Source organism: Bufo gargarizans, chromosome 2 (genome assembly GCF_014858855.1).
Source record: "Bufo gargarizans isolate SCDJY-AF-19 chromosome 2, ASM1485885v1, whole genome shotgun sequence".
In the NCBI taxonomy this organism is placed as follows: Eukaryota; Metazoa; Chordata; class Amphibia; order Anura; family Bufonidae; genus Bufo; species Bufo gargarizans.
In genome coordinates, this window is record NC_058081.1 from 425,502,009 (window position 1) to 425,517,001 (window position 14,993).

The 14,993-nt window shown below is 41.5% G+C and overlaps 1 protein-coding gene across 1 annotated transcript in view; it reads left to right on the plus strand.

Moving 5' to 3' along the window:
- LOC122928254 (ankyrin repeat and KH domain-containing protein 1-like) overlaps window positions 1-14,993 on the plus strand; it is a 259,680-nt gene that overhangs the window by 130,341 nt on the left and 114,346 nt on the right. Inside the window, exon 16 of the mRNA XM_044280911.1 lies at window positions 3,243-3,944. Coding sequence (XP_044136846.1) covers window positions 3,243-3,944 — 702 coding nt within the window. The remainder of the gene's footprint in view (window positions 1-3,242; window positions 3,945-14,993) is intronic.

Consider the following 14,993-nt stretch of genomic DNA (forward strand, 5'->3'; position numbering starts at 1 on the left):
TAAGGTCAGACCTCAGATCAGACCCCCAATGGCTGAAATAAACCCCCAAACCTTTAGCTATCTATCAGCCCCCAATGTCTGCCATAAACCCCCCCCAATGTCAGCCATACGCCCCTCATGTCAGCCATCAGCCGCCAGTGCAAATAAAATAAAAAAAACACTTACCTCTCCTGCTCCTAGTCACCATCGCGATCCTCTTCATTCTGCTGTCACAGAGAGACCTCACGCTGTGTGCAGCCCTACACAACCGATAGCCGAGCCGTGGACCAGGAAGTGGTGAGTACAGATCCTTCACCGCTTCCTGGTCCTTCTGTATTAATGAAGCGTTTCCATAATGGAAGTGCTTCATTAGTACAGCGTTAAACACTGCCCTGATCGCCGCGGCCCGGCAAACCATCCTCCAGGGCCGGGGCCCGGCAGTTGGGGACCGCTGATGTAAAGGATGTCACATAACTGATGTTGTGTTTCAGTTAGGCCACAGATACATTACACAGGACTGATCATGAGCTTTACCATTCTACTATGCAGATACAGTCAGGTCCATAAATATTGGGACATCAACACAATTCTAACATTTTTGGCTCTATACACAATCACAATGGATTTGAAATTAAACGAACAAGATGTGCTTTAACTGTAGACTGTCAGCTTTAATTTGAGGGTATTTACATCCAAATCAGGTGAACTGTGTAGAAATTCCAACAGTTTGTATATGTGCCTCCCACTTGGTAAGGGACCAAAAGTAATGGGACAATTGGCTTCTCAGCTGTTCCATGGCCAGGTGTGTTATTCCCTCATTATCCCAATTACAAGAGTTCATTTAAAGTGTGCTATTTGCATTTGGAAGTTGTTGCTGTCAACTCCCAAGGTGAGATCCAAAGTGCGGTCACTATCAGTGAAGCAAGCAATCATTAGGCTGAAAAAACAAAAGAAACCCATCAGAGATGGCAAAAACATTAGCCGTGGCCAAAACAACTGTTTGGAACATTCTTAAAAAGAAGGAATGCATCGGTGAGCTCAGCAACACCAGAAGACAACTGTGGTGGATGACCGAATAATTCTTTCCCTGGTGAATAAAACACCCTTCACAACAGTTGGGCAGATCTGGAACACTCTCCAGGAGGTAGGTGTATGTGTGTCAAAGTCAACAATCAAGAGAAGACTTCACCAGAGTGAGTACAGAGGGTTCACCACAAGATGTAAACCATGGGTGAGCCTCAAAAACAGGAAGGCCAGATTAGAGTTTGCCAAACGACATCTAAAAAAGCCTTCACAGTTCTGGAACAACATCCTATGGACAGATGAGACAAAGATCAACTTGTACCAGAGTGATGGGAAGAGAAGAGTGTGGAGAAGGAAAGGAACTGCTCATGATCCTAAGCATACCACCTCATCAGTGAAGCATGGTGGTAGTGTCATCGCGTGGGCATGTATGGCTGCCAATGGAACTGCTTCTCTTGTATTTATTGATGATGTTACCGCTGACAAAAGTAGCAGGATGAATTCTGAAGTGTTTCGGGCAATATTATCTGCTCATATTCAGCCAAATGCTTCAGAACTCATTGAACGTCGCTTCACAGTGCAGATGGACATTGACCCAAAGCATAGTGCAAAAGTAACACTTTATTAAGGGAAAGAAGTGTAATGTTATGCAATGGCCAAGTCAATCACCTGACCTGAATCCGATTGAGCATGCATTTCACTTGCTGAAGACAAAAGTAAAGGGAAAATGCCCTAAGAACAAGCAGGAACTGAAGACAGTTGCAGTAGAGGCCTGGCAGAGCATCACCAGGGATGAAACCCAACGTCTGGTGATGTCTATGCATTCCAGACTTAAGGCTGTAATTGACTGCAAAGGATTTGCAACCAAGTATTAAAAAGTGAAAGTTTGATTTATGATTATTCTGTCCCATTACTTTTGGTCCCTTAACAAGTGGGAGGCACATATGCAAACTGTTGTAATTTCTACATCGTTCACTAGATTTGGATGTAAATACCCTCAAATTAAATCTGACAGTCTGCAGTTAAAGCACATGTTGTTTCATTTAAAATCCATTGTGGTGTATAGAGCCAAAAATGCTACTATTGTGTCTATGTCGAATATGTATGTGTCAGCTTTGTGAAATAAGAACGGTACTTAAAGGGGTTGTCCGGGGTCAGCTCTGACCCCGGACATGCCCTTATTTTCACCCAGGCAGCGCCCTCTGATGTTGGCATCGGTACATCTCATGCACCGATGCACTCCCTTGCCCTGCGCTAGATCACGCAGGGCAAGGGCTCTTTTTTGTTTACAGCGCTTGATCGTGCAGGGCAAGGGCTCTTTTGTTTACAATAACACACTGCCGGGCAGAAGCTTCTGTTTTACTGGCTAGGGCAGCGCTAAAGTCCGCCCATCAGTGCTGGTGACTTCACCGGGCTTCCTGGCAGCCCCATGGAGAGCTCTGTACGTCACCGGAATTCTTGAAAATGCCTTTGCCCTGCGCAATTTAGCGCAGGGCAAAGGAGCGCTTCGAAGCATGAACTGCTCCAATGCTCGTCGGGGGCGGGGCTGCCTGGGTGAAAATGGGGGTATGTCCAAGTTCAACTCTGAACCCGGACAACCCCTTTTAAGAATGTAAAATACATGTATATTAGAAAATTGTATGATTTCCGATCATATAAAAAAAAGTAGATTAAAAACAAAAAAATTGAATACACCTGTTTTATTTTATTATAAATTTTTCACTCAAAACTATATATCAATCTTCTCCGCTTTTCCAGCTGTGTAACATGCTACCTGCAGAATGTGCTGCATTTCATGGTCCTCTTTACATTTCAGTGAAATACTACTGCCGAAATGAAAGTCTAATTAAAAAAGTGTTTTCCATGAATATTACTTTCAAACAATTCCCTTTTTTCATTGTTGAAGTTTAAGTCTTAATGTTAAATATTTGTAATGGTAATCTGAAAGCCATAGAGGACCGGGCTGTGAAGAGAGCTGTTGCACATTAATTGAAACAATAGCCAGGTATTGCAGATCCACACCATTCATTTGAGATGTTCAGACGGGTAATTTCCTACCAGCAGCCTGTGGATATGCCAAAACTGTACAAGTCGGGTAAAAATTGCTTATTTGAGTAAGGTTTACCTTTTGGTATATTTTAATCTGTAATTGCATTGTGCAAAATAATGTTTGTACTGCAATTTTTCATATTAATATTACTATTTCTGCTGTATGTAAGAAAGTCTGTATTTTTATACAGGTGCATCAAAAAAGACTCCTAATAACATCCACGCCTCAGGTAAAGAACAAAGATCTCTTCATCCATTTCAGCCCCTGGAATGTATAGTGGAAGAAACTGAAGGAAAACTCAGTGAACTTGGGCAACGAATTAGTGCTATTGAACGAGCACAGCTAAAATCTTTAGAACTGATTCAAGGTGAACCTTTAAATAAGGATAGAATCGAAGAATTAAAAAAGAACAGAGAAGAACAGGTCCAGAAGAAAAAGAAAATCCTAAAAGAACTTCAAAAAGTTGAAAGGCAATTACAGATGAAAGCTCAGCAACAGGTCACCAAGGAGATTGTCGAAGATGCTACTAGCACAGAAACTTCTGTACTCCAGCCTTCTTCAGTATCTAGTGAATCTACATTAATGGCCGATGAAAATATTTTTTCAAATGACAAGTGTATAGAATTAGATGCGTTTAGAACTGGTAGCCTCAAGGTGATGGCACAGATTTGTGGTAAAGAGAGGGGTTTGTCATCCGTGGACTTGATGCCAAAATTAATTAATAACTTAGGACTTTCAGGAATGGATTCTAGTGAATCGGTCACAACTTGCAGTAAAGTACCACTGGATTGGCCTCCCGTCAATAGCACTTTGACATCTCAAGTTGCAGACAACTTAATGATTGCTCCTCCAGCTCAAACTCTAAATGATACTCTTGATGACATCATGACAGGTAGGAACTGGTTAAAACAAACAGCCTGTATCAAATGCTATAGTTATAGGGGTGTTCTGCATGTCATTTATGATCCGGTAATGTTGGGGACGGGTCTGCATGTACTGTTTTCATTTTACAAAAATATGCGCTTTTTTTGTTTTGTTTTTTTCCGGCTAGGATGTGGACCCATCCATTTCAATGGGTCCGCAAAATACGCGGACAGCACACTGTGTGCTGTCCGCATCAGTATGTCCGTTCCGTTGGTCCGCAAAAAAAGTGCATTTCCTATTTTTTTTTTCTAGTTTGCAGACAAGGGATGGGCATCATTACAATTGATCCGCAAAAAAAAAACGGATGACATACGTACGTAACATCATCCGTTCGTGTGCATGTAGCCTTAAGAAGAGATATCCCATCATTAATTTAAATAACGAAAAACAGACATTGTATAGTACATGAGTCTTTCTAGCAAAGCTAGAACCAGCCCTGTACCTCACAAGGACACACATCTCCTCATTCATTGTTCTGCTAGATTTATAATAAGCTCATGGGAAGTGTCCTTTCTGTTGCATCTCAAGGGGTGTGTCCTTTCTCCCCTTATCACAGCTCAGGAGGCAGCTGAAGAATGGAAACTGAGCATGTGAGAGAAATAAGAAAAAGAACAAACCACAGGAGGCTTTATACAGATACATTTTATTAAATAACCTAGTGGCTGCAAGTGCTACAGATGAGTACTTCCTACTGCCCCCCATTCCCTTGCTTTCAGCATTGAATTACATGAGGCCTCTCCATTATATTAGCACAGCAGTGCAGACTGTGTATTTCAACCAAGTCTTCAGTGCTGGCAGTAGGAAAAAAAATGGCAATCTAGAGTCTTTATGCCGCTTTCAGACGAGCGAGTGTCAGGCTCCGGACTCGCAGCACAGCTCCCGGTCTGAACTTCCAGCACTGTCTGGATCACATGGCATTATAGTGATTTATGACGCTATGTAACCCTTACAGTTCTGGAATGTAATGTATAACATTGACAGCATTATGTCAATGTTAACCAGTACGTTCCAGACCTCTAAGGGTTACATAGCATCATAATCTACTATAATGCTATGCGACCCTGGCAGTGCTGGAAGTTCAGGCCGGGAGCTACGCTGCGAGTCCGGAGCCTGACACTCGCTCGTCTGAAAGCAGCCTTATATGCAGGATTTATCATGTATTACTGCAGATAATATTCTAGAATCGTGGTGACAGATTCCTATTAACCCTTGCCCCACCATGCCTTGCGGCATAGGAAGCATTACATTAACACACCATGATGTTTATTTACGTGGTACCTTGGAACCGAACCACAGTTCGGGATTTTTTATTTTTTTTACAGTAGAAATTAATTTATGAAGTGATTATGCGAAGTTTTGCGAGACTTTGCTAAGGGATACCTTCAGCTCATCTGAGCCAATACATTTAAATACTGTACGGCGCATACGCTCCGTATAGTATTCAAACAAAGCATTATGCAAGTCGATTCGCTCATCCCTACTCAAAATGGCTACTATTGGTCATTAAATGCTGAAGCACCAACAGCAGAGATAGTAGCAGAATGGCCAGGTTTATTCTGTGCCTACACTATTACTGCCTCATTTCTTTGTGAGGCGACTAAATGTGTAAGGCTCCATGAACGTGTCCGCATCCGTTCCACAATTTTGCAGAACGGGTGCGGACCCATTCATTCTCTGTGGGGAAATTGCGGAGCACGTCCCCGATCTTCGGCTCCGCAAGAGATAGAACATGTCCTCTTCTTGTCCACAGCTTGTGGACAAGAATAGGCATTTCTATGGGGGTGCCGGGCTGGTGTCTTGCGGACCCGCAACACATCACGGACGTGTGAATGGAGCCTAAGCGTAAGAACTGCTGCAGCCATTTTGCAGTGAAAAAAAAAAATAATTATTGCTCGCCCGATCTTCCCCACTTCCAAAGGATTGCTCTGACAGCTCAGGCTGTGGGGTAGTAGACCATAACAACCATTCCTGCATCGAGTCTCTGTGAGCTGACACCCCCTACAACCTTACCCATCACTCCAGTACTTTAGCCGTATCCGGAGTGACCGCCCCTAAGCTGCTGTGCAGCTCCTGCTATTCAGCCTATCCTTGAGCTGAGTAGGCTGTGCTATGTGGCCCGATTGGCCGTGCTGTGTAGATTGATTAGGCCTGTGTTATTTGATTTGAGATTACTTGGGATCCTTTCACCCCTTTACGGCCTCAATTTTTTTTTGTACAAAACTAAAATGATAAAAATGTAATATATAGCAGTAGGCTAGTTAGCCTACTTATACTATGCAATCAGTGTGCGCAAGTTGTACGGCATAATTGTTGTGCCACAAGTTGTACTTTGTAATAAGTTCGCCCAAGTTGTAATAGCTAATTGGTGCAGCACTACTTGCATATTCTATGTAATTACTGCACACACTGTTCTACCTAATGCTGCACAAGTTGGCACAATTAAGTCGCTTTTTGGGGGAGTTTTCACTGTAACGATACCTCAAGATCTCTTAATATGTGACATGGCACCCAAAAACCATTCTAGTAAAATCTGCCCTCAAAGCCATTTGGCACTCCTTCAGTTCTAAACCCTGCTATGTGCTTAAACAGCAGTTTACAGCCACATGTGTGGTGTCTCTGTAAACTGCTGATTCAGACTAAAATGGAAAAGATTTTTAAAAAAGTTTTACATTTCACCTCCATTTTGCTTTAATTTCTGTGGAACACCTAAAGGGTTAATACAGTTTCTAAAATAAGTTTTGAATAATATGAGGGGTATAGTTTCTAAAATGGTGTAAATGGGTGTTTCTGTTTAAGCTCAAGTAACTACATACAGTTATGCAGTTCCAAGAAAAAGTATGTGAACCCTTTGGAAAGATATGGATTTCTGCACAAATTGGTCATAAAATGTGATCTGATCTTCATCGAAGTCACAACAATAGACAGTCACAGTCTGCTTAAACTAATAACACACAAAGAATTAAATGTTACCATGTTTTTATTGAACACACCATGTAAACATTCACAGTGCAGCTGGAAAAAGTATTTGAACCTTTGGCAGCAATAACTTCAACCAAATGTTTCCTGTAGTTACAGATCAGACGTGCACAACGGTCAGGAGTAATTCTTGACCATTCCTCTTTACAGAACTGTTTCAGTTCAGCAATATTCTTGGGATGTCTGGTGTGAATCGCTTTCTTGAGGTCATGCCACAGCATCTCAATCAGGTTGAGGTCAGGACTCTGACTGGCCCACTCCAGAAGGCGTATTTTCTTCTGTGTAAGCCATTCTGTTGTTGATTTACTTCTATGCTTTGGGTCGTTGTCCTGTTGCAACACCCATCTTATGTTGAGCTTCAGTTGGTGGATGGATGGCCTTAAGTTCTCCTTCAAAATGTCTTGATAAACTTGGGAATTAATTTTTCCTTCGATGATGGCAATCCGTCCAGGCCCTGACTCGGCAAAGCAGCCCCAAACCATGATGCCCCCACCACCATACTTCACAGTTGGGATGAGGTGTTGATGTTGGTGTGCTGTGCCATCAATCATATCTACCCAAAAAATAATTGTGTGAAATATTCTCAATTATGGTGCCTCTTGGTCTTTAATTTGTATAATTATGTGCACTTCACCTACTGAAGTGGTTGCACAAGTTTACATTCTTTCACTTTCATCAACCATATCTACCATAAGAAGCTGTGACATTTAGACTGCATTCACACGAACGTAAAAAAAAAGTCATTTAAGTTACAGCTATCATACAGCCAATTTTGCAATCAATCGCCATCTATCGGGCTATTACAATGGCCATTTTTTGTATTGGCCGGTGAATAGCATCTTTCAGAAAATAAAAGGTTCAATTTTCGTCAGTTTTCATGGCCAGAGAGACCAAAATGAAATCAATCGGACTGTTTTTAACGACCATTTAGAAAGAGTGCAGCCATTGAAATGGGTTTACTATGACTTTCCAGCAGTGAGAAAAATACTCACCTCAACCACTTGAACACAAGGGGACAGTTGCAGCAGGACCTGTGCTTCCTGTGTGTCACATGATCATGTTGGGAGCACAGGTCCTGCTGCATGTAGCGAGTTTTTTTTTCCCATCAGCAGTCAAAGAAATTTCTGGGCCACTGTGGGGGACATTATTAGTGCTGCAGTTGTTGGGATTAAAAAAGCCAATGAAAATCATTTATTGACCATTTTTAAATTCCATTAAAAACAGATGCGAAATGCCCATTAAAACAGGAAAGCAGACTTAAAATGGATGCAAAATGGCCCTGAAAAGTGTGTTTTTTTAACAGCCATTTTTTTCCATCACTGTCATGACTGTAGCCTTACAAGAAGAGAGCTGCAGCAGAAAGGACTTGCCCCCTGAACAGCCAACCTGCAGAGAATCTGTCAGCAATTGGGGCAATGAATTAGTGGAGTTCTGGATCAATGTGAGGTACAGGATTGGTTGTAGCTTTGTTAGAAATTATCATTGTGCTGTATTATGCCAATTTTATTTATTTTTTTACATCAACCCTTTAAACTCTTGCAGCAATCAGACTGGATGTTAATTTGATCATTTTTGTGGTGTGTTCCTGCAGTTGTCCATTGTCCATGAGATGTCATTAGGCACAGCAGTTATGGCTGCGCCATCCACAGCAGAAGCTGTCTCCGACTGCAATGGCCGAGAATGTGATTTTCTCTGATCATGGCCATTTAACCTCTAAGTCCTTTGTCTGTAGTGACTGACACATGTAAGGGGTATTGACAAAGTAATGGTTGTGCTCATAGGGTGGCTGAGTTGTAGTGGTAGCTGAAGGCTAGAGGCGGCAGTTAGGGTGCCTGCCAGAATTTCTAACAGCCATAATTCAGTGTTTTGTACTAGTCCTCAAAATCTCTAGTGGTGAACTACCCTAGGTATACTATTATAAGCCTTTTAATATTTTGTACATTTTTTAATTTAAAAAAATTGCACACCCTCTCAACTGTCATTTTTTATGTGAGCATGAATCTGCTTAGAAGATCATTCATGAGTGGTTAGAGTAGGCTTGACGATAAGCCCTCAGACAAGCTCTCTGATATGACAGACCAGATTTCTGTGTTTGCTATTTATTGTGCAACATACAAGCTGCAGAAGCAAGCAAAATGTATATATTTGGGGCACAGTTACGGAGGCCTATGAGGCCCAGCGCCCAGGTTGGGTCTGATAGATGGGCTGTCAGTATGGTGGACGGTCAGTATAAGGCGGAGTTCACATGACGTTTTTGTCTACATTCCTATGCAAAAAATGTAAACATATACGTTAAACCTATGCATGGGATGGAAGCCATATAGTAGCATCTGTTACCATAGAGTTCTGTAGCAAAAATTATGGGGGAAAATGTATCAAACTGTTGTAAAGGAAAATTAGCTTAGGCCTCATGCACACGACTGTAGTTATGGTCTGCATCCGAGCCGCAGTTTTTGCTGCTCGGATGCGGACCCATTCACTTCAATCGAGCTGCAAAAGATGCGGAGAGCACTCTGTGTGCTGTCCACATCCGTTGCTCCGTTCCGAGGTCCCGCAAAAAAAAATAATATATATAGCATGTCCTATACTTGTCCGTTTTGCGGATAAGAATAGGCATGTTTACAATGGGCCGTGGGTGGCAGACCGCAAAAAACTGGTTGTGTGCATGAGGCCTTAGTTGCCCATTGCAACTAATCAGATTTAACCTTTAATTTTCCAAAGGCACTCTGAAAAATGAATTGTGGAATCTGGTTGCTATGGGCAACTAAGCCAGTTTTCCTTAGAGTAGTTTTTCCATCTTGCTCTTTCAACCTCACCTGCAGCCAGCTCTGCTGTTCACGTCCTGGTTTCCTGCTTCTAAGGCTGGGCGGGCTTAGGCAGTTTGAGTGAAGGCCGGCGACACCTCCTAATGACATCACACTGAGAACTCAGTCCTTGCGTGCTAGTGAAGAGTATGACTCATCAGTCTGGCAGCCTGCAGTGTCTGAGGCCCCTCCCCCTGCTGAGGAATCATCACTCAGAGAGCCATGGGAAGTGAGCGAAGACAGTAACATGTGGCTGTCCTGCAGTCTAATACAGTTTTACACACAAAATCTCAGTGTTATCTTTTACAAACCCATGCTGTGCAGCAGATAAATTTGTCCCCAGCATCCCTGCACAAAATAAAATTGTCCCCAGCATCCCTGCACTAAATAAAATTGTCCCCAGGCGGATTGCGGGAGGCGGATGCGCGATCTTAATTTTTAAAAAGCCATAATTTTGTCACCTTACATCACAAAAAGGTATACGCACCCCCAAAATCATGCTATTAAAACAGTCATCTCATCCTTAAAAAAATTAGACCCTAACTAAGACAATCGCCCAAAAAAAAAAATCGAATTATGACTCGGACTATGGAGACGCTAAAACGATGTGTTTTTTTTGTTTCAAAAAAAATATTGTGTAAAACTATATATTTAAAAAAGTAAAACCTATTAGGTATCCCTGCGTCCGTAACAACCTGCTCTATAAAAATAGCACATTATCTAATCTGTCAGATGAACGTTGTAAATAATATAAAATAAAAACTGTGCCAAAACTGGTATTTTTTTGGCAAATTTTCCAATTTAATCTATTTTTTCCCGTAACAAAGCAAAGGTTAAAGCCAAACAAAACTCCAATATTTATTGCCCTGATTCTTTAGTTTACAGAAACACCTCATATGTGGTCATAAACTGCTGTATGGCCACACGGCAGGGCGCAGAAGGAAAGGAATGCCATATGGATTTTGGAAGGCAGTTTTTGCTAGACTTGTTTTTTGATACCATGTCCCATTTGAAGCCCCCCTGATGCACCCCTAGAATAGAAACTCCAAAAAGTGACCCCATTTAAGAAACGACACCCTTCAAGGTATTCAAAGTTGATTTTACAAACTTTATTAACCCTTTAAGTGTTCCACAAGAGTTAATGGAAAATGGAGATGAAATTTCAGAATTTCAATTTTTTGTTACTTTGCTTCACAAAAAGTGTAATATAGAGCAACCAAAAATCATATGTACCCTAAAATAGTACCGAAAAAACTTTTTGGAGTTTCTACTCTAGGGGTGCATCAGGGGGCTTCAAATGGAACATGGTGTAAATAAACCAGTCCAGCGAAATCTGCTTTAAAAAAAAAAACACACGGCGCTCCTTTCCCTCTACGCCCTGACGTGGGGCCGTACAGTGGTGTACGACCACATATCGGGTGTTTTGTGTAAACCGCAGACTCGGGGCAATAAATATAGTTTTGTTTGGCTGTTAACCCTTGCATTGTTAGTGGAAAAAATGGATCACAAATTGAATTATTGAAATTTCATCTCCATTTGCCATCAACTCCTGGGGAACACCTAAAGGGTTAATGATGTTTGTAAAATCAGTTTTGAATACCTTGAGGGGTGTGGTTTCTAGAATGGGGTCACTTTGGGGTTGGTTTCTATTATGTAAGCCTCACAAAGTGACTTCAGACCTGAACTGGTCCCTAAAAGGTGAGTTTTTGATAATTTCTGAAAATGTTCTAAACTAATTATCTAAACTTCTAAGCCTTGTAACGTCCCCAAAAAATACAATGGCATTCCCAAAATGATCCAAACATAAAGTAGACATATGGGGAATGTAAACTAATAACTATTTTTGTAGGTATTACTATGTATTATAGAAACTTGGAAAAAAAAATTTTTTTATACATTTCAAATGATTTTTTTTTTTTTTACTCAATTTTACCAATGTTATGAAGTGCAATATGTGATGAAAAAACAATCTCAGAATGGCCTGGATAGGTAAAAGCGTTTTAAAGTTATCACCACATAAAATGACACTGGTCAGATTTGCAAAAAATGGCCTGGTCCTTAAAGGGAACCTGTCACCATGATTTTGCGCATAGAGCTGGGGACATGGGCTGCTAGATGGCCACTAGCACATCTGCAGTACCCAGGTCCCATAGCTCTCTGTGCTTTTATTGTGTTAAAAAACAGTTTTGAGTGATATGCAAATTACCTATGAGTCCTGTAGCCGGAGATGAGTTAAGCGGAAAGGAGCCCAGCACCGCCCCGCATCCTCCGAATCTCCTCCTTGCTGGCTGACGTCACAGAGCTGTAGCGCCGAAATCTCGCGATGCGTGAGCTAGCGCATGCGTAGTTCATTCCCTGTGCTGATGCCAGTACAGGGAATGAACATGATGCCGACACTGCGCATGCACTAGCTCGCGCATCGCGAGATTTCAGCGCTCCAGCTCTGTGACGTCATCCGGCAAGGAGGAGATTCGGAGGACGCGGGGCGGTGCTGGGCTCCTTTCCGCTTGACCCCTCTCCGGCTACAGGACTTGTATCAGGTAATTTGCATATCACTCAAAACTGTTTTTTAACACAATAAAAGCGCAGAGAGCTATGGGACCTGGGTACTGCAGATGTGCTAGTGGCCATCTAGCAGCCCATGTCCCCAGCTCTATTCGCAAAATCCTGGTGACAGGTTTCCTTTAAAGGGAACCTGTCACTGGGATTTTGTGTATAGAGCTGAAGACATGGGCCGCTAGAATGTCCGCAATACCCAGTCCCCATAGCTCTGTGTGCTTTTATTGTGTAAAAAAAAAACTATTTGATACATATGAAAATTAATCTGAGATGAGTCCTGTACATGAGATGAGTCAGGGACAGGACTCCTCTTAGGTTAATTTGCATATGTATAAAATCGTGTTTTTTTTTTTACACAATAAAAGCACAGAGAGCTATGGGGACTGGATTTTGTAGATGTGCTAGCGGCCATCTAGCAACCCATGTCCTCAGCTCTATACACAAAATCCCGGTGGCAGGTTCCCTTTAAGGTGAAATGAGGCTGGGTCCTTAAGGGGTTAAAAATAGTTTCAAATTAAAAATAAACGTGCACAATAAAAAATAGACACATTCAGTATTGCTAGGTCTGTGACGACTGGCTCTATAAAAATATCATGTAATCTACCACGACTGGTAAATGCCCTAAAAAATAAAATGGTGCTTTTGGTCTCCTCGCCTTACAAAAATATGATGTCGAGTGATCAATTACTATGTACCCCAAAATGGTATTAATGAAAACATGAACTCATCTCGCTCAGCGCTCACATAAGACAATAGCCAGAAAAATTTGAAAATGTCTTTCAGAAAATGGCTCAAAAACATGATTAGGGTGGGTTCACATTGGCGTTACGGAATTTAGTTATAGGTTCAGTTGTAACTAAATATAATGGAATTTTAGGTACCAATGCAAAACGGAAGCCTTTACTCTGTCCTAATACATGTCTATGGGGAACTGTTCTGTTATACATGACTGGAAAAAATAGTCCTCTGTTATAACAGAATTCCGTAACCCCCTCCTAATTTTATTTCTTTTCCAAACATGCTTTTTTGTGAAAGTGGTAAAAACTAAAATGGGCCTCACCGGCTGCAAAAATGCCCGTACTATTAAAATGTAACAATATTTATCGCAAACGATGAACAATGCATAGTTTTTAAGTCACTTCACCTCCCACAACAGTCATAAGCACCCCAGTACAGATTGCCCTGCAAAAAAAAAAATGAGCCCCACAAAGCTCTGTATACATACAAAAAAAAGTTATGGGGGTCAGAATATGGCAATGCAAAGAAAAATGTAAATTTGTATAAAGGAGGGGCACTCAATTATTTGAGAACTCTGGGCAGCAGATACAATGTTATTTATTAATAGAACGCTTCATATGCATAAAATCGCATCAAGAAAACTCAGGCAGAAATAAAATCAATCAAATAAAATCATATCAAATAAAAACAACTAGATACATGATGAAAGGTAGTAGGGAAGGACTAAGTTCCAGTGCTCTGGTATAAGCCGAAGGATAGCACTCCTCATGACCATAGGCCTAGTATAGCAAATATGAGTGGTGCAATAGAGAGGATATGAACCTCGTTAATGTCCCAGTAGAAATAGACTGTATTGCAGATGGTCCCTTTGATAGACAGTCACTCTATGTTGGAATATGTCTGTCTCATATAATAGATGTGCTACAAGACAAATAGACTGGTGGCAGAGAAATAGATGGCGTACAAATTGGTTTGGTACGTTACCACCACGCTCTAGGATGTCAGCTGCTTCTTTCTCCTGCCGCCCGGACCTACTGCGGCGTCCCGTGTGGTCTCACAGTCTAAGCGCGGCGTCCCAAGTGACCTGGCGGCATCTCGCGTGACTGGATGGTATCCACATGATCGACGTAAGCTCCGTCGGAGATGATCAGCTGTGCGTTCCAGATATACGCTATGTGTTCCACTTGTAAACTTTAGTCTGGACCTTTGTAGAAGTCTTTCTTGAAGTGAAATCCAATGACACCGCTTATGCCATGGGTGCTTGCTGAGACACCAGGTTCAAACGTGTTTACAGGGTACCTGCCACTGAGGAAGGGGAGGTACCCTGAAATGTGTTTAGCCCTGGTGTCTCAGCAAGCACCCATAGCATACGCAGAGTCATTGGATTTCACTTCAATAAAGACGTCTACAAAGGTCCGGACTAAAGTTTAGTGGAACGCACAGCTGATCATCTCAGACTGAATTTACGTTGATCAAAGTTTTTATTTGAACTTCCATGTTAATCTCACATTGGATTTTTATATATATATATATATATATATATATATATATATATATATATATATATATATATATATATATATATATATATATATATATATATATATATATATATATATATATATATCCAGGTAATAACAGAAAAGGAAGGGGGGGGTATTAACGGGTGCTGTCCTGTCGGACTCCTGGAAAACCATTTACCGGTAAGACTAAATCTTAGTTTCCAGGACGTCCCTCCATGACAGCGGCCCTGCATATTTGTTCAACTGAAGCCTCTGCTTTTTCTGCCCACGAAGTCGCCACGGCTCTGGTGGAGTGGGCTTTTATGGATAAAGGGCAAGTAAGACGTGCGAACAGTGTCTCTGATCCAACGGGCTAAAGTCTGTTTTGAGGCCTTGTTGCCTATGTTCTTTCCTCCAAACAAGATAAAGATGTTTTGC